The 20,002-nt window shown below is 42.9% G+C and overlaps 2 protein-coding genes across 3 annotated transcripts; one reads left to right on the top strand and one right to left on the bottom strand.

Moving 5' to 3' along the window:
* Window positions 1–1,319: 1,319 nt before the first annotated feature.
* On the bottom strand, window positions 1,320–3,924 carry timm29 (translocase of inner mitochondrial membrane 29). Its single transcript, XM_071908825.2, has 2 exons — window positions 3,746–3,924; window positions 1,320–3,058 (listed from the first exon to the last, which is right to left on the bottom strand). The coding sequence occupies exons 1-2, from the start codon at window positions 3,846–3,848 to the stop codon at window positions 2,370–2,372; spliced, it is 792 nt and encodes a 263-aa protein (XP_071764926.1). The 5' UTR covers window positions 3,849–3,924; the 3' UTR covers window positions 1,320–2,369.
* A 630-nt stretch (window positions 3,925–4,554) lies between these two features.
* yipf2 (Yip1 domain family, member 2) lies at window positions 4,555–10,507 on the top strand. 2 transcript variants are annotated; one of them, XM_071908826.2, is made up of 9 exons: window positions 4,555–4,799; window positions 5,079–5,144; window positions 6,293–6,474; window positions 6,666–6,746; window positions 6,958–7,045; window positions 7,881–7,997; window positions 8,192–8,358; window positions 8,593–8,775; window positions 9,351–10,507. In XM_071908826.2, exons 2-9 carry the CDS (start codon window positions 5,114–5,116, stop codon window positions 9,438–9,440), a joined length of 939 nt encoding a protein of 312 aa, XP_071764927.2. In that variant the 5' UTR covers window positions 4,555–4,799; window positions 5,079–5,113; the 3' UTR covers window positions 9,441–10,507. The 2 variants fall into 2 exon arrangements, with proteins under 2 accessions (XP_071764927.2, XP_071764928.2); XM_071908827.2 differs by lacking the exon at window positions 4,555–4,799 and having other exon boundaries at window positions 5,078–5,144; window positions 6,295–6,474.
* The last annotated feature ends 9,495 nt before the right edge of the window (window positions 10,508–20,002 follow it).

Below are 20,002 nucleotides of genomic sequence, written 5' to 3'. Positions count from 1 at the left end.
TTAAACGTAATTGTAAATTGGTTGTACCCCGTGACATTTTTGACTTTGGAACTCCAGAAATGAATAGCGTGTCAATAAAACTAAAGTGGCTTCTCATGAAGCAGATTTGTATATTGTACATTTGATATACAAAAGTTAAGACACACCTGATTGAATGTTCTCTGTTTTTCATGATCTTAAAGCCATTTTGATCTAAAGGCTTCTGCTTAAATGCTTGGAATTTGTTTCTTAGACAAATATAAATAGTGAAGTTGATGCCTATGTATTAATTTCTTTCCAAAGCCTTTGCCTTTCCATCAAGGCAAAGGGCGGCTACTTTAAAGAATCTTAAATATAAGATAGTTTTGATTTGTTTAACATTTTTTTGTTCACTGCATAATTCCATTTGTGTTATTTCTTAGTTTTGATGTCTTTACTATTATTCTAAAATGTGGAAAATAGTAAAAACACAGAAAAATGTGGTGTGTCCAAACTTATGACTGGTAGTGTATATATATTTTTGAAATTAATGGATTTGGAAACAAAAAACGCACGTCATGTCATTGACCCTGTCCTACAGGTGGGATAGGGATCACAAACTGGAGCCAGCACTGTGTCACAATCCAAAGAACTGTGGCAACACTAGAAAACAGGTAGACAAAATTAGGAAAGAGAGACAGTAGAGGGATGCAGCAATAGAGCAAAGCGAAAGAGGAATAAGATAGGTAAAAAAAAAAAGACGGCTATTCTGTGACCCTGCATTGCTCTAATCCTCTAAAGGAGGACGTAAAATAAGCAGTGATTGACTCACCTCTCCATAGACAAACAGCTTATTGGAGAAGCCAGTCCACACAATAAGAATCATTGATCTACTCTTTGCTGTCATAGTATTAAAGGAAAAATCCACCCTAAAACACTTTAACTCGGTTTAAAAAAAAAACAGCTAGTGGTGATGTAACTTGCAAATCTGGGTCCATTTTGTTGTTTGGTGGTGTATTTTTCTTAACTGAAAGTGAATAGTGGATGCACCAAAAAAGTAAAGAAAAAGTAAACACCTGGAATACACTGAACATCACAGATTGATGAGATCTATCAGTGGAAGAGTTTCAGAGTGGGAATTTGTCCCATTCAAGCCGCAATGAAACAGCATTTTGTATCCATGTGTCCTTGTATCCATCAGGGAGAGAAAGACAGTTTCATATGAAGGGTTGGAATTTTCATGTATGCCTAAATCACCAATAAAAATACTGTTTTAAATAAAAGTAATGGGATTTAGATTAGAAAATATGAGAAAATAAAAACATTAGGGTACAGCTGGAACACTAGTACATGCTCAAACCAAATAATCACAATAATACATTTGAAAATAACACATTTAATATATTCAACCAGATTTCACAGCAACTCTGTTTGACTGGGCTTTTTTTCTGTAACGTTGTCCAGAATGAGGCAAACATGGTACTGTTCACTGCTTACAGAAATGTGTTTTTTCACAGAGAGATCAGGCTTTGCTCCATTATAATCATATTTCATTATAATCCATAAAATCAACAGGTTTTTGCTGGGAACCTCATATCCTTTCCAATCCACAGAAGATACACCTTGACGTGCTTTTATACTTCTTGTGTCAACAAAATCTAATAAATTCTGCCTACTCATCAGAGGTGTGACCAAGTCAACTTAGCTTGAGTCCCAAGTCAGTCTCAAGTCTTGAGGCACAAGTCTCAAGTCTAAATGAAGATTACCAAGTCAAGTCAGTCCAGTATCAATTTAATATCTTCAAGAAAACTAAATATCTAGGACTTTTCAATGCAATATTGTTTTAATAGGATAAAAACTTGGTAAGGGCATCATGAGTTTGATTTCTATAATCAGTTTCAACTTCAATAAATTCAATCATTCCATACAAATTCAGAAAACAGAATTTAAATTCAGTCGTCTGCTGGAACAAATCTCATCACTTTCAATCTAAGTCATTTACACAAACACAAGATCTCAAGTCAAGACTTTAGAAACCTTTTCAAGTCATCAAAGTACAAGTCAAAGTCAAGTCCCAAGTCACCAAGTCGAAAAGAAGGAGAATGACTGCGACTTGTATTTTTTAAATTTGCTAACAGTTGTGTTTCACAAGGCGGACTGATCCTAGGCCTTTTTTTATCCTTGTATAAGAAACCAAGTCAAGTCAAGTCTCAAGTCTTCTCTTCATGCATCAAGTTTCAAGCTATTAAAACTGTGACTCAAGTCCAAGTCATGTGACTTGAGTCCCCACCTCTGCTATTCATAGATTCTCTCATTTCTCTGCGCACAGTTCATAATCTGATCATAATTTAAGTCTGTGTCCAAGGCATCACACTGAGTTGAAGGTGAGAAATGACTGGTTCCCACAGCACTTATGCTTTTGCCTGAGCAGGAGTCTGTTCTTCTTCCAGTGATTTCATTGGCTCTTGTTCTACGACACCGTCCTGCTTTCCCGCGGTTGCGTTTATTCCCTTCTCCTCCTCCTCCATCTCCAGCGGCAGCCAAGAATCTTTGTGCAAGCTTTCGTTCCTCTCCACCTCCTTAGCCCCGGGCGCCGTCGCGGTCTGCATGTGCGCCGGCAGGTGCTTGAACTCTTCCTCGTTGACGTCGTAGTCCTTCATCTTCGAGTCCAGGACCCACCAGCGCCCCGCGAAGCCCACGTCCAGCACCCGCTGAGGGAGCTCCCTCCACGGCACCGACAGGTTGGAGCAGCAGGCTTCATAGAGGCTGGCCTCCGGGTCGTAGTCGGCGCGGTACACCAGCGTGAGAAGCCCCAGGCTGATGTGGCGCAGGCAGCCCTCGTTGCGGAGCTTCACCAGACTCTGCACGTGGCCGTTGGAGGCGGAGCTGCGGATCCACGCCGACAGCAGGCCCAGCTGATTGGAGCGCTCCAGCAGGGCCTTGTCGAAGGACAAGTCGTCGGGCTTGGTTTCGAAACAGGCCCAGGCCCCGCCCAGGAGGGCCACGTACACCGAGGCTTTGATCGGCCGCTCCCAGGCGCCGACCACCACCTCCCGACATGCCTCTTTGTAGTCGGAGCACAGGCTGCGACACCACACACCTAAAAACAGAAATAGAAGAACGCAGAGGGACAGGCAAGGAAATCAGCTGGTTTGTCATGCAAGGAACAAACACCTAGATCAGGGATTAACAACCATGTGTCGCGGGGGGCCAAGAGTCTGAAGGTTTTCATTCCAACCGAACACCACCGCAGCTCCTTTCACTGATTAACACACCTTCAACCAGAGAGGAGGAACTGAGCTGCTGTAGTGTTTCTTTGGGATGAAAACCTGCACACTGGACACCACTGGCTTAGACTGGGAACACACTAAAATACCTTTAAACCTAACCCATTTTGAAAAAGCATTGCATCACACACATAACAGATTTCACACAGCTGCTGTAGTGTTTGGTTGGAATGAAAACCTCCATGACACCAGTATGTGACAAGCTACCAGAACATAGTTGCACCAAGCATCACAGCTTATATGAAGGGGACAATATACAACATTTGAGATAAACACATTTGACACATGATTGAGAACCAATGGTCTGTACTGCCGTGTGTGATAAAGTCAATAAAAGTAAATGACCCAACCTCTGTTATCATGTCAAATTACACGTTCGCTCTCTGCTAGCGAGAATGACATTTGCAGCATCAACGAATGCTATTTAGCGCGGCCTGTAGTGTCAAAGCCCTCGGTATTCGTGCAGGTAAGACTAATTAGACGGCAGCTCGGTTTCTCACCCGCTCTACTGTTTTTCAGCCGTTCCCAGCGGCCGGTTTTGACCGGAGCTGCTGTTTCTGCCACAGCACAGAACAACCTCCTCGTCACCCACGACGCAGCCATTTCACCGACTTTATCTCCTCGGAAGGTCACCCTTCACCCAGGATAAAACATCCCGGTGCTCACGAAGGCAAGCAGAACTCACATGGAGCCAAAATGGCGCCTAACAGATGACTCCTCGGTGTTATTCTTCCGGCAGAAACAACATTGTATCTCGCTGGCGTTCCGCTTCTTGTCGCTGTCTGTTCGGGGCAGCATGGCAGATTGTGTATTATGTTTTACGTAAATTATGAAATTATGTATTGCGTTTTTATATTTAATGTAAATTAGGTAGTGTATGTTACACAGCCCTTTGGTATGAATATAAAAAGCTATGATACGCATGCCGGAACAAGAACAGGACTTCCGGTCAGTTCTTTTCAGAATAAAAGCGACATTCATACAACTCCACACAGCACTCAATATTGACTAGAAAAATATAAGAACTATCCAATTCAAATAAGGTTTTTATATGCTAATATTTGTTCTAATCATTTTGATAATTTTCACCTCTACATTTAAAATGTGAAATGGCATTTTTGGACTACATAGGCTACACAGATTAACATAAACGGTCCACCTTTCATTGTTGCTGCACAGAAGTCAAAACTCCCTCGCCCTCAACCTCAGCCATAGTGCAAAAATAAACCTTCCAACGTGTCTTGCTCACGTGACAGCTTTGTGTACGCGGTGACGTGTACCGGAAGACATGCTAGCTTTATATGTAGTTGTGGAAGAAAGAGACGTTAGCTGTGTATTATTATCTATCAATTTAAATTCTTGCTCTAGCTAACCTACACCGGTCGTGTTGACATATATCTACATGTTTAAACAGACGCGGAAATAATCGAGTGCTAGCGTTCATGTAGACTAGCTAGCATTAGCTGTCATTCCTGGTACTGTAAACCAGCACTGCTAATACCTGTGCTACTGTCACATCATCATTGCGGACAGAGGAATTCCTGCTGTGGACAGGTTGGTTAACTCACGCTTTTCTGCTCATTACAAACAAAGTCTGACAAATAGCAGCAGAATTGCTTTTTGGTAGTTACCTGGCTGACTGAGTTTTGAGAATGACAGCTTAAACAAATGAACTTCCTGCTAGATTAACTTGCAGCTCGGTAACATATGTTTTATTGGCAATGAGTTGACGCTTCGCCTCAACGTTGCTGTTATATCAGTGACTTGTTCTAAGATATGTTATAACATATTGTTCCATATACGGACTAAGATATGCTCTCAAACTTCTCCTAGGTCTTGCATGAGGTTGCTGTTTATCCAGTGCAGCAATGGCCAGTCCGAGTGAGCTAACATTCCAAGGTAAGCGTCCCAGAATTCAAAGCATTCATGCATAATGTTCTGATCTCTGTTTATGTATCACAAAAGCTGTCCTCACCGTGGTACGAGCCCCTCATCTCTTTCAGCTTCTTTATTTCTCTACCCTGTTTTTCGTTGTCTTTCCTCTCCTATCCCCCCTACATATCTTATGTTCCATGGGCACTCCTTGCTCTTTCATCTCCAGACTTGCTGGTGCACTTTAAAGCTGCTCTAGGCAAGATGTTTATGCAAAAAAACAGCCGTCTTATCAGCCTAAATCACAAAGTGGAGCTGCAATATAGAAGAGTGTCCCATCCCCTCTAATTGAGACGCAGTAGATTCACCCTATTTGCACAAATTTATGGACGCTGGAGGGAAATCTTCTCTGCCCACCCACCACACACTAAGAAGGAAGACATTGAGTTTACTGATGTCAAGCTTTAATACACGGTATTCAGATATAACTGCTCTCCGTCTAAGCTTTCAGAGTTCTTGTTTTAATACGTATTGCTGCCGCCTCTTCCTCTGATATTCAAGTGTTTGGTAATATGGATCTTAGTTAAGTCAGATCTTTGTTGTTTTGAACTAATCAGGTAAGGTACAAGTAATTTATGATAAAGAGCAAGGACATTTCTTGTACCGCAGTGTTCACAACTAGTTTACCGCTATGCTATATCTAAACAGGCCATGTTTAATGATCGCATGAATCAGAATCAGAATCCTTTTATTGGCCAAGCATATTTGCACATACAAGGAATTTAGCTTAGTGGTTGCTTGTGTACTTTGTTAAAAGACAGAAAGAATAAAACGCAATATAAACTAATAAAAACAGTATATAAAAAACAGTGTATGTATATATATACATATATATATATATATATATATATATAAGTATATAAAAACCCCTCAAAAACAAATAGAAACAGCAGAAAAAAATGATAAGATCAGAATCAAATACAGAATATAGTTATTGCACTGTAACTAATTCCACTGAATCACTTCACAGTGGACAATAACAGGTGAAAGTTAATGGTCAATTCAATCAAATAATGTTCTTTTTGGCAACATCTGACAACAGTAGACCATTTTTGTCACTTCTACCACTACTAAGATGTCATTGGCTCTCTTTCTTGCCCTCCTTCTGTGTGTAGAGTTTGAGGAAGCGGCAGAGCTGTTGTCAGCAGACCCAGGAGCCTCCACAGTCAGTATGTCAGGCTCCAGCACCGACCCCCCGGGAGGAGGAGGAGGAGGAGGAGGAGGAGGAGGAGGAGGTGGTGAGGACGTCAAACTAGACCTGTCAGAGGATGAGGAGGGTATTGAGGAGAGTTCAGAGGTGAGGAAAGTATTTCGGTGGACTTCTTCTATTTGCTAAGTTACTACATTTTCTGTCCTGATGAGGACAAAGTCATAATTTGTAACATTATTGAGATGTTTGGCCCTATTTTTGCGTTTGAAGCTTTACAGTCTATGGTTTGAATAGTATATCACTGTCAAGTTAATTGTGATAGTTGACTCTGCTCCCAGCTCTTAGGAGGACAGAAACCAACCAGCGGCTTCTGGACCTTTGAGTACTACCAGTCTTTCTTCAATGTGGACACAGTGCAGGTACGATCAAGCACGCATCAACCACACCCTCTATATAAAAACACCCTTTATACTGCAGTTGTGCATTTAAACCATGCATATTTTTAAGTATTTTATAATAACCCAAGCATAGGAAAATGAATTTAGAGGTGTTCCCATATGGTGAATATGATTAGTTCTCATTGTGAAGATCCCTGGTTTCTTTTGGGTGACACCCTTTCATTTGATGCAGGTGTTGGACAGAGTTAAGGGGTCGGTGATGCCATTACCTGGGAGGAACTTTATCAAACACTACCTTAGAAGTAACCCAGATCTATATGGTAAGTTAATACGGCCATATGAAATTATTTTTCTATTTGATTTTGTCTAGATTTGGTCATTTTATCTTTCTAACTTCTGTTGTTGTTTTTTTTTGTTGTTTTTTTTGCACTTTGCCACCCCCAAATGGTAGCTGTGTGAAATTTAAGGGACTTCAAAGGAAGGGGAATTTAAGGAATACCCTGAAATCATGTGATGTGACATCAGTTGAAGCCACAAGGCATAGGTCACAGCAATTTTTAACATGTTCTAGCCCGTTTAATAAAGGCTTTTTCACTTTTTGTGAGTGCCTTGGGAACTCCATTTTTTCCTGAGTTCTTTGTTTCCAAGAGCACCACTATAGTTGCATGTTTTCACATAATTGAAGCGCACTTTCTACTTTTAGTATGCTGGTAAAATTTGCAAAACAGTCGTTGCTCTTACACTTAGAATTGGTGAAGGAAGATTCAGCTTTAATATTCACCAATTATTTGCAACTTCTAATCTCAGTAACTCCTGGAAGGCAGAGACTGTACTCGGGTTAGTCTTATTTTAGAGAACACAGTTTGTGTTCTTTTACTTCTATACTTATGCGGAAGATTAGAAAAATCCTCCAAAGTGAGGACATTTTGCTGCTCCACACTTCTTTAAGGGGCTAGTTTAGGATTAGGACTTGGGTTTATTGTTAAGATTAGGATCAGGTTTAGGTTAGGCATGTAGTGCTGAGGGTCAAGGTTAGGGTTAGGAGTTAGGGAATTAATGTAGTCAATGAAAGTCCTCATATGTATAGTAATACAAACGTGTGTGTGTGTGTGTGTGTGTGTGTGTGTGTGTGTGTGTGTGTGTGTGTGTGTGTAGGTCCATTCTGGATCTGTATAACACTGGTGTTCTCAGTGGCGATCAGTGGGAACCTGTCCACCTTCCTCAGCCAGATGGGAAACCCGGCCTACCACTACAGACCACAGTTCCACAGAGGTCAGTCGTTTATTTCTTTGAAAATGTGGATTATTTTAAAGCAAATATTGGTCCATAATGTTCACTAATCTGTTCGGGTATCTCTGTCTGGCCCCACTTCTAAGCAATTTGACCTCTCGGGAATTTTCTCCCAACTGGCACACAGCAGGAACGCTACCTTGTCGTTGCTTTCATTTGTTTTTTCTTTCTTCCAGTGACGATAGCTGCAGTAGTGATCTTCATGTACGCCTGGCTGGTGCCGATGGGTATTTGGGGTTTCCTGACCTGGCGGCAAGGGGCCGAGAGGCAGATCGGAGGCTACTCCTTCCTAGAGACCGTGTGTGCCTACGGCTACTCCCTCTTTATCTACATCCCCACTTCGGTGAGTGCTCATACTCTCCCCAATATGGATCTGGAATTGCTGTCGGATCTCAGCATCATAATTGATAAAAGGGCAGGAATAACTGCCTTTGAGCGAATAATTAACTTGTAAGAAACATTATTGATCCATCGAACTCTGATGCAAACCAATTTTGGTGCTTTTACGGAAATCTGAATGATTCATGTATAGTAGGCCTGGACTTCAGTAAGCAACATCCAACTCTGTCCTGTCCAGGTTTTGTGGATCATACCGTTTGAGTGGCTGCGCTGGGTCCTGATCTTGGTCGCCATGGTGATCTCCGGCTCCGTCCTGGTGCTCACCTTCTGGCCCGTCGTCCGCGACGACACCAAGGTGATGGCAATCGCTACAGTCGTGACCATAGTGGTTTTGCACGCGCTGCTGGCCATTGGCTGCAAGGTTAGTGACCCTAGTGGATGTACGGTGATATCAGTTGTTCTCTTTTAACCTTGAACAGACATATGCAGGGTATCTGTTGGTCCTTAAAAAGTTTGAAAAAGTCTTAAAATGAATTATCTGAATTTAAGGCCTTAAAAGTTATTGAAATGTCTAGGTCCTTTTTTTCACCCTGTAATGACAGGTTTCTTTGTGCTGCATGTCCACTCTTAGATTAACACAGAACAGGGTTATTAGGACAATATGCATCCTATCTGCTTTACTAAACATAGTTGGACTTCATGTCCCTTAACATTTAATTTCCTGGTGTCTTTTTTCTAATTCTGCCCATTTATAGTTTCACGACTTTCATTATCCATGTTCAGTCAGAAATAGGCTGGTTGTTCCAGCTTTGTTTCTTTATTTCTGTTTTTAAATTGGTCAAATACCAGTTCCAGGTGGTATTCAAAGGTCTTTAAAAAGTCTTAAATTTGGCTTTCTGAAACCTGCAGATACCCTGTATATGTTATCACTCTCACCGATAACACAGATGGTGTTATCTTTCCTCCCATTCATTCATCCTCCCCTTTTTCTTTCAGATGTACTTCTTCCAGACGGCGGTCCATGTAATGACACCGATCCCTACAACCCCCACTATTCACACCACATTGACCACCAAATCCCACTGACCAATGGGAACTGGGAGGGGTGGAGGAGGGGAGAAAATGTCTGATTTGGAATCACCTGCAGATATAAAACACTGTACAGACAATGGTGCAGTGTTGATTATTGCCGCATTGTGTTTTGGCTGTATGCTAAACTGATAAAGCATTGGGATGGGTGCGTGGTTCTGCTGTGACTGAAGCAGCACTTGTACATTGCAATAAATCTAGATTTCTATTTTGAGGTTTTATGATGCGGTGCATCTCGGCGGTCTAGCATGGCTTCCTCACCACTGTCCCCCCTGCCATTTCCCTCCATTTCATCAGCAACATTGAAACAAAAGATACAAATTTAATACAAATAAAGTTTACTACTTACATGAGAAAAATGTTAAGTACATCAAGACATTGCTAAAGTGAACCCTGACCTGAAGGGCTGAAACCTTGTCATCTACTTTGTTGTTTTGAGATGTGCATTAAAAGGGGAAAGGCGCCTTTTTTTTTTTAATAGGAAGGGGTGTTTGTGCATGTGACCAAAGCCAACCACAAAATGTCCTTCTAAAAATGCAGTGAGTAAAAATTCAGTATATGCATTTGAGGCAGAAATAATTGAACTTTCCTGCAGGGGCAAATGATGTGAAATTGTAAGAGTAGATAGACTTGCCTTTAACAGTTCTTGTTCAAAAAAGTCAAACATTTCATCCGTTGAATGTAGCTCCATGAAGTAGCCTCAACCAGTGCAGAGATGTAGGAAAGGAGGCCATTCCAGGCTGTTGAGATGCCCTGCACCCCCCCCCCCCCCCCACACACACACACACACACACACGGTTTTTATTTTTTGGAATTGTTATTGAATTAACAACTGGGACTGAAAGGGTTCTTGCTGATCCACTACATCACTTCTCGTACCTGTAAGACACGTGAAGAGCTGAGCCCCTCCTAACCTTCACTTACAAAAGGACTTCAGTTGCTTTACTTGCATAGATGACTTGTAAATTGAGGAAAAGTTTATGTGTGGAACTATTTATTCCTTATTGTGCTGCTATTTCTGTTTTCTTTTTTTGTTGAATAAACTTATTGAGTCCCTTACTGTATGTCTGTGCAATTGCTTGACCTCTAAATCTAGATTGTGGATGTTCTGGCTCTGTACTCGTGTGAAATGAGTATGAAAGCAATGCTGACTGTGAGACTTCTACAAGTCATTACACAAGTTTTTGCTATATTTGAAAAACCGTTAAATTTTGTATTATTTCAATCTATGAAATCTGTCAATGACTTAGACTGGCCGAAATGGGAGAACACATACAAAAAGGACTACAGTCTTACCTGTCCAATATTACTCAAAATAAAGCTGAAAAAGTGCAAACTCACTTTTACATCAAAGTCACTGTGCCATTTTATATTGCACACATTTTTATTAAATTATTCTTTACACCATAGGTTAATTAAAATGACTTTAATGAGAACATTTGCCTGTCACCTTTGAGATTGTAAACAAAATATTAATGGCTTCAGGAGTCTTCAATCTACACTGAACAGGGGATTATAATTACACCAAGGTCTGTAATATAAAATCAATCAGAACACTATTCTGTGCCCTTTAAAGGTGCAATAAATAAGATTTGTCCTGGCCCATGGCACAAAATGACCACAATATATCTGTGTGGGGTTGATAGAGTTGTTTATCAATACCAATGACCTAATGATTACTTGGCCAGTGCCCTATGTCACAAATCCAGTTCAACAAAGTCAGGTTTTGTAAAGCCAGCTGTCACAAACATACCCTAACAATGGTGATACTGGATAATCGGTCTCATGAAGGTGGTTATCAACTGGCTCTGTTAACCTAGGATTTACCTATCAGCTATGAGTGTGTTCCCCAGGGCTGCAGTGTTGGGAATATGAGAATATCTGTTGCTTCAATCACTCTTAGGAATTCTATATGAAAGAATTTCAGCGCACTATTTCATTAATTATTGCTAACTACAGTAAACTAATGTAAGGTACCTGGTGTCGCCAGAGTGAGCAAATCACGTGGAAACGCTACAAACATTTATTATATCTCTGATGTAATAAATCATAATGGAAAACAAAGTGGTTCTGCTGGTCTGCTTGTTTGCCCTGCGAACAAGCAAAGCTAGTGGTGAGAGTTGTGGTGTTAAAGAGTAACTAAACCCTAAACCCAAATCTAGGTAAAGCCTGACATCTAGTGGTAAAAAGTATGTCACTGAAATTGCCATCTGCTTTTGGCTGATCTTTGGTACCAGGTGATGTCACCTTCTATAGAGTACAACAGGTGGTGACATCACCTGGCACCAAAGATCAGCTAATAGCAGATGGCAATTTCAGTAGCATGCTTTTTACCCTTAGGATTGGGACTGACACAGCGAGGTGAAGATAGGGGAGGTCAGAGGAGCCAGGTAGAGGACTATGGGGGAGGAGGGGGAGGACAGGGGAGATGAGATGGCTGATAGGGAGGCTGAGGGGATAGGAGGGACTGGTGAGTTTTCCAAGGAAGGAGCAGGGCCTGCGGCAAGAGAAGGAGTGGCCTGCCCCTAGGCCCCTTCAGGTGGAGGCCATTTTTGAGGCAGTGAGTGGAGAATTTGGGGGGATAGCTGATTCAGATAGGGGTGAAAGTGAGCCCCCAGTGCAGGGGGTGGGTATTGGTGTCACTGAGAGTGGTAAAAGAAGGTAGAAAGGGAAAGCAGATGGGCAGACAGCGGGCTCTAGAGCAGGAAAAGGAGAGGGACACTGCCTCAGAGCAGGGGCCAGACAGGAGCAGTGGAGGGAACAGCAGGGGAGGAGGGCCATCCGGAGGAGGAAGAGCTGATGGAGTTGGAGGAAGGTGAGTTAGGAGGGGAGGCGGGGCTTATACAGAGTCTTCATCAGAGTCAGAGGTGGAGAAAGAGGAAGGAAGTAAATCAATGAAGGAGACAGAACGTGTCACTGACTTCTTTTTTCCTGACCGTCAGAAGTTCTTGAGGTGAGCGAGCCATGCAAGTAGCAGCTGATCTTAAAGTTTTGACTCCGAGAAGGAGATATAGGGAGGAACTTGGTGTCACCAAAGGTTTACATTGATAGGTTTGACAGTGCAGGCTGGCCAGTGGGGCTTTTTTTTCTTCTGGTTATTTCTCCCTTTTCTCATTCTTCCTCTTTCAATGGAGGTGTAGGCTCTCTTAATTTAAATGGCACCAGAGACAGGGTTAAAAGGGGCCTGCTTGCCGAATATGTAAAGCAAAGGAGACGGAATGTCATGTTCTTACAAGAGACACTGATATGAATAATGAGGTGGATTAGGGGTCTCTGGTGGAGAGGAGGCTTTTTTTTTTGGATAGGGGAAGAATAGCTTTCGCACCCTTGAAACGGTGCTAGTGCTGGGGGAGGATTGGAATTGTCCCTTCAACTTCACCAAGGACAGGAGTGGGTTTCTTTTGGTTCTGTGAGCATTTTAAGAGCTACTGCAGAGAGTACTGATTTCGTGGATATGTGGAGGCTTAAGCACCCTGACAACAAGCAGTTTACACAGGTTAGGGCTGGGGTGGTGGTGGTGGTGGGGGGGGATTGAGAGCAGCTTGACTTTATGGACTGTATATTTTAAACCGTTACAGTAACAGCTTAGTCAAGGCTGAGATATGTCACTAGGACCCCATTTCACCAGGACCCCATCAGTCTGCATGCCTTTCGCACCAGTTGTGGAGAGTTCTGGGAAAGATGGAAGGGGGGGGGGGGGGTGTCTCTGAGTCAGTGGTGGGATACTAGAAAAGCCCACACAGGCACTTCTGCCAACAATATACCGCTTTCTCATCTGCAGAGTCAAGGAGGGTGCTTGCAAGATTGGAAAAGAACCTAAGGGAGGTAGAAATTGAGCTAGTGGGCAGAGACACATGTCTGGCTATGGCAGAATCTGTCAGAGCTCCGCAGGGATTTGGGCGTCTTTCTCCATGACAGAGCAAAGGGTGCACTTGTGAGGGCTAGAGTTACCATGCTGAGGGAAATGGATGCCCATCGCTCCTTTTTCTCTGGGCTGGAGAAAAAGGTGTGTAAGGAAAAGCAAATGCACAATCTCCATTTACCAAATGGTCATATAACATCTCTTGCCGGAAAAATGTGGGATTTTTATTCTGTATTGTATGGTGCTGAATATTGTGAGCCTGTGTGTACTGATGTGTTGCTGGAGGGACTTCCCAGGTTTTCACACTCACAAAATAACTGAGCTGGAGTCTCCCCTAATCTATGCGGAACTGTCTAAGGCAGTCTCTCAAATGGCTCCTGGTCATGCTCTGGGGCTCTTTCCCTGGTGTCTTTTCTGTGTGCTTCAGTTCTATGTTGTAGATTGGCCCAGTGGAGAGAGGAAGAAGTGGCTCTGATTAGTCACCAGTGGACAGGCCTATAAAGCCCATGAGGTGTCTGGGCTTGGTCTCTCACTCTCACCTGAACAGCATGGCCACGGACAGCATTGTAGTTTAGTTCTTGGCTTAGTTCACCCATGCAACACACTACTGGCATACTGATGGACCACACTACATTGGTTTGTGTATTTATCGATTAGTTTACAATAAAACTGGTTAACCTTTATGGCATCATGATTTTGAGACAGCCATGACAGGACATTGTTGACTTCTTTTGTGTTGCATGCGAATGCATTGAGGCGGCGGAGCTACCGCTGAGCCGTCGCGTAGTACTGGCCCTCCACCCAAAAAGGCGGGAGTAAGCGATTTAAAGAACTGGGAGGCTGTGGCTCTGCTTTCTGACTACCATAGAGCCATTGCCAAGTGCCTCACCACAGACTAAATAAGTATATTGGTTCTGTGGTGCACCAAGACCAATCAAATGGTGTGCCTGGGCGCTCAATGCTGGACAATTGTTTTTAATGAGGGACATTGGACTTACCTGGACAATGCAGTCATGGTGGACCGCTTGTACTTATTCAGAGTGCTTTCTGGGTTTGGGACACATTTTATTTCAATGGTCAAGATGTTGTATGATGATATCTTGTGTCTCATTAAGGTGGGTGGAAGCGTGAGTAGGCCAGTCCAGATTGGTAGGGGGATTCACCAGTGCTGCCCACTGTTAGGCCATCTTTACACGCTAGCTATAGAGCCTCCACTTTGTATGTTGAGGAGGAGCTTGCAGGGGGCTTGTGCGCCTCAACTAGGTCTTAACAAGCTGGGGTTTTTTTTATCTGCTTATGCAGATGACCTCACAGTATTGGTTACAGATGTGCTAGATGTAAAGGCAGTGGAAGACAATCTTAATGTTTATCAGAGCATCATCTGCCAGAGGTAACGGGGTCAAAAATTATGCACTACAATGTTGACAATAGAGCAAGGTTATGCTTACCAGGGGGCTTACAGTGGAGTCAGACAGGAGTTTACCTGGGCTCAGAGTGCTGGGTTGCTAGGAATTGGGAGGGGATGTTGCATGGCATGCTATTGAGGCTAAATTATCCAAATTAATGTGGCCTTTGTCTAAAATGTCATAAACGAGAAGGGTGCTAGAAGCCAACAATCTAGTAGCATCCTCCCTGTGGCATAGGGTAGCTGTGCTAAACCTCCCCGGGGGCTTGCTGGCAGAAATGCAGAGGGGGCTGGTGGTGGTGGATTTCTTTTGGTCAGGCATCACTGGCAGAGGGCAGTGGCCCTTTATTTGAGAGGGGTCTGCCTGCAGGCACTGTGCAACTTCCACCAGGAGGCACCTCCACACAGGGGCTGGAAGTGACATACCTCCACACCAGGGACGAAGTCATATGACCTCTCCTCTCAGGCTGTATGCAACTGATATGCTGAATCCAAATCAGACTCGCGGACTACAGTTGTATGTATGCTGATGTTGACTTAAGTGCTCAGCGTGACTATGTGAGTTTGCAGGGGTGCAGGACTGCATAAAAGAGGCAAATGGTATGGGCCTTCTCCCCTCACCTGTTGCCATTCTTTCCACTGGAGTCTGTACATACAGGCACGATAGGACAATGCTTCACGAAAGGAGGCATCACCAAGCTGGGCCATCTGCTGTCCCTGGGAGGAGCGGGGTGGAAAACTCCTCCAAGAGCTTGCACGGCAGACTGTGGTGACATCCCTGAGACTGTTGGAGAGTTCACCAGGGCAGTGTTGGGGACTTTGCCAGACCCTGTTGAGTTGCCACAACGAGAAGGGGTTCCTGAGTTCTCCTGTAGAGACTGGAGGCTGGCAAAAAACTGGTAGGCTACTGTCTTTTACCACTGAGCCTGGGGTAGATTGGGCAGGCAGGCAGTAAAACACTAGGCAATCTGTGTGAAGGTCAGGAATCTCAGGGCCTTGCAGGACACCAGAGGACACCAGTGGCAGGACATACCAGGAGAACAGAGTACTGCAGGGTTCAGGTGGAGGGTGCTGTACAAGCTACCACTTCATAAGAAGTCAGGGGATTGACAGTGGAGGATAGTCCATGGCGCACTGGCGACTAACAACTATCTACCACGGGTTGAGCTAGGGGCACGGAATGAATGTCCTTTCTGTAATGAAATTGAGACTGCTGTACATGCATTTTCTCAATGTCAATGTGTTGCGAATGTTCTGTCCTTTGATAAATTGGGGGAGTTTTTTACCCTTGAAATGTTCATTTTGGGACCTGTGTATACTGCCCATAGGAGATCTGTATACGTTTTACTGAACTTTCTCTTTGGTCAGGCCAAGCTGGCCATATGGTTAACACGCAGGAACAAACTGAACTGGCCAACTGAACTTGGCCAGGTTCAAAGTTAATCTGGACATCAAGTGGAAGACGAAACATTTCAGGGACTGCCCGGTGTTTTTGTTGACTTGAAATGCTATATTCATAGGAAAATTACTTCTTTTAATTTAAAAATGAAAATGTTTTATTTGGTGTCCCCAGTAACAAGCTCTCATACAATGCATATGTTGTCAACTTGCTCTCGTTACTAGCAAAAATCACATAAACACCAGCAAATCTTCTACTCAAAATCCCCAATTTCTTTGTATTTTTTTTGGATTAGGTCTATTTGTGCAACTTATGTAACTTGGAAAATTGCACTTGTTCCAAAGCTTGTGAGTCTGCACGTTTTTTTTCTTTCTTGAACTGGTATCCCTGAGCCTGCCAGTGTATTTGTATCCTTCGTTTCCATCAATAAAAAAATAAAAATGCAGAAATTAGAGGTAGAAAGGTTGGTGGTAGCCTTTGCTTTGATGGGAGCACATTGGCTGTGTTTTGATAGTTTCTGATAAGTGTTTGACAGTTGGACATCAGCATGGTCTGCTGATAGTGACAGCTGCTGCAGCTGGTTATTATGGAAACAAAGACATGCTTTTTCAATTTACCAGCACAAAATGGGCTTACGGCAGTGCTTTTTCTACACCCATCCAAAGTCCTAATTCTGGAGATTCATGGCAAGCCAAACCCAGAGGTTCTTATTTATTCACTTGACAAGGATTTCCCTGATATGAAGATGGAGTTCCTACAAAAATCCTAATCTTGTATAACCTCTAATATTTTGTTATTTTTAAATAAACATTGCTGCCAATATATTTTGTACTGCATAGAGGCCACTGGGAAAGCCATACTGCTTGCCTATGGGCACACATTTGTTTCCCTGAGAAAATGTTTTTACTTGATGAACTTCCTCCAGTCATCAGATATGAAGACAATTCTCATCTTTTTCAAATACTGAGAGTATTAGTCACATGTGACTCAAAAATATTGATGTCACTAGAACCACTGAGAAAAACAAGAGGTTATCATAACAGGGGTATAACAAGTAGGCCTATGAAGTGAGGTTGTAAAGGTGGCCAAAATATCTCACTGCATAGTCACCGCAACCCCTCTGGTCTAATTTCAAATGATCATTCCTTCCCACCTTCAAGCCACTTACCCATTGCTTCCAAGTTTGTCTGGGCTTTTGCCAGTAAAGCCTAATTTTGAGATAACCTTGGATGATAAAGTGGACAAAGAATCAATTTGAAACATTCATGTGGTCAAACTCCACTGAGCAGATCCTACTTTAGCCAAGTCGCCTTCAGCCAATCAGAGCATTTCTGTGTTATTACTTCATCACCGAGCGCATTGGAATTTTCCCCAGCCAGTAGCTAACTCAACCAGGGCTCAGTTAGCTGAAAGTAGGTATAGGAAAGAGCAGGAAAGTTTTGGTTTTGACTGCATTAATATTACTGAGACAGCCAATTATATGCTAGCTAGCTAATTAATGGAGGACACTTTATATAGCTAAAATATATAGACAGCAAAGGGGAGGCTAGCTGTGCTGTGCATGCAGTTAGCTAAACGTTAGCTAATCTAGGAATTCCAACTAGTTGGAAACTAACAGACTAACGTGCTGTAGCAGCTGAGTGCTGATTGAGTTAGGCTGTGATCACACATGACACTTTTGCGCCGGTGCCTTTTTTCAGTTGTTTTTAGTCAAGGCAGGTGCGTCTCCTCCAGACTATGCATCTTGCATTTTGGGCACTTATGTCTCAACTTTAGCCACGTTGCTCATTATGTCATTGCAAAAATAGTCCTTGAAACAGGCAGTGCTGCCTACTGTTTTTGAAGGAAAGTAGCTATTGGCTGCTCAAAAAGTCGCTAGAGGGTGCCAGATGACATCATACGCTAATTTGCATATCAAGATATTTGCTACAGTCCTTGCTCTAGTGTGTCACTGCGTATGGGAAGCGCTGTGATTATCAGACCTCTTTGGATTAGACAAGCATGTAATGCATGCTTACAGATGCACCATTTGCTGCGAAGCAATTGTGTCTGCAAAGTCGCTACAAAATTGCCAAATTGGCAAAAGTGGGCACTATCTAGGTGGAGCTCTTGATGAGATTATAAAACAAGATTATATGACGTACTCCCTAGTACGTCATATAACCACATACTCCATTTCAGAATGGGCTCCTCATCTTCTTGTTTAACAGCAAGCAGAGCAATGGCTAACTTTCTTTTTATTGTCAACATTTTCCCCATTGTTACTTCTAGTTAGCTAGCTAACACTAATTAGATAGCTAGCGAGTTGTTTTCAAAGTTTGTGTTGCATAGCAGTGATAATGATGTAATTCTCTTTGTGCCCAGTGAGCTCTTGTTCTCTCTGTTACTAGCGACACTCACAGCTGCACTGCATTTGAACAGGAGAAAAAAAGCCTCCTATCTAATCATTGCTTTAGCTACTCACTGCTGAAAACGGTAATGTGCTCAGTGACAAACAATTATCAGAATCAGTTTATTGACCAAGTAAGTTTGCACATACAAGGAATTCGAAGTGAAGTAACAACTACAGAAATGCTCTGATTGGCTGAGGGAGTCGTCAAAAATTGTTGAGGCCACCAGCAACCTGGCAAATTCAGGACGTGCCTCCACTGACAAATGCCAAATTGCTACGTACACAACATGAACCTGAGGATGAGTTGATTCAGGACTCAGGACTCAGGAATAGGAATAGTTGCCAAAGCACGTTAGTGCTGGACCAAGCAAATGAATCTTGGCCCACCGTAGTACCCTACCTACAGTGACAAAGTGAAACAATTAGGGACATGAGGACTTTCTCTAGCTTCCTCTGGAGCAGAAGAGTCAATGTCAGACAGTGAGAAAGGTGTTATTACTGGCAGATATAAACACAGACACGACACAACATGAGACAGGGTCTTCCTCACACTTTCCATAATAAAAGTGGATGCCACTATTGACTACACAGAACAACGATTCCATGACAAAGGGACATGAGCGCTCTATAGCTAGCTACCACATGATAAACATCCGGTGTGTTAACGAGTCCATTTAACAAACTATGAAACAAATTAAAGTACTACAACAAGACGTGATTCCAGCATGATTTTTGGAACATCTCCACCACATTTAATTTGCTCCTTTTTTCTCTCTTTTTTTAATCGTTTGTTGTTTTTTTGTGAAAGGAAAAAAATAAAGACAACAAAATGGTTAACCCTACAAAGAGACATTTTTTTTTCTCAGCTCTTAAAACTTACTAAATCATAAATTCAAAATAAACCAAGTCCAATAATTGCGAGACTGGAAGCAATGCATACATGTTTAAGTCTTTCTCTCCTTGACTGATAAAAGGGGAAGAGTGTGTGTGTGTGTGTGTGTGTGTGTGTGTGGGGGGGGGGGGGGGAGGGTTGGTACGATATGTTGGAAATCATACATAGTGCGTGGCGAGGAGGGAAGCAGGTAGAGACTCTAGCCATCTCTCCCATGCCTCAACCTTTAAGTCTCTTCATGACAGTCTCACAGTCTCAAAAAGGAGGTTGGGAGGAGGAGGGGAAGGAAGCGACAATGTAAACGAGGATGCTGCCAATCCAACACAGTCGTCTTCACTCCAGCGGCCAGCTGGCTGATAGCTGGGTCATTGGTCCTTACTGTCTGTCCTCCCAATTGCTCCTTCTCCAACTGTGCTGGCCCAATCTGGCTCGCCACAATGACTGGCTGACTAGCTGGGGAGGAGCTGCTGCAGTGTCCTGTCGGCTAAAAATTGACTATTGGCTAGAGGATGGGCAATGTGTCTGACCAAACGCATGGTTCAGGCTTACAGCTTTGGGATAATTCATAAATGTGCTAACTTAAAGGAACTCACCACGTTTTTGGCAGAC

This window comes from Centroberyx gerrardi, chromosome 7 (assembly GCF_048128805.1).
Source record: "Centroberyx gerrardi isolate f3 chromosome 7, fCenGer3.hap1.cur.20231027, whole genome shotgun sequence".
Lineage (NCBI taxonomy): Eukaryota > Metazoa > Chordata > Actinopteri > Beryciformes > Berycidae > Centroberyx > Centroberyx gerrardi.
The sequence above is the reverse complement of the archived record's forward strand: the minus strand, read 5'-3'. Positions and strand labels throughout refer to the sequence as shown.

Excerpts from the sequence above, each read along its gene's own strand:
- yipf2 (XM_071908826.2), top strand. The coding sequence starts at position 5,114 with ATGGCCAGTCCGAGTGAGCTAACATTCCAAG. Across the intron at positions 6,747-6,957 it reads TCAATGTGGACACAGTGCAG|GTGTTGGACAGAGTTAAGGG; the intron begins GTACGATCAAGC and ends CATTTGATGCAG. Across the intron at positions 7,046-7,880 it reads AAGTAACCCAGATCTATATG|GTCCATTCTGGATCTGTATA; the intron begins GTAAGTTAATAC and ends GTGTGTGTGTAG.
- timm29 (XM_071908825.2), bottom strand. The coding sequence starts at position 3,848 with ATGGCTGCGTCGTGGGTGACGAGGAGGTTGTTCTGTGCTGTGGCAGAA. Across the intron at positions 3,059-3,745 it reads GCTGAAAAACAGTAGAGCGG|GTGTGTGGTGTCGCAGCCTG; the intron begins GTGAGAAACCGA and ends TTCTGTTTTTAG.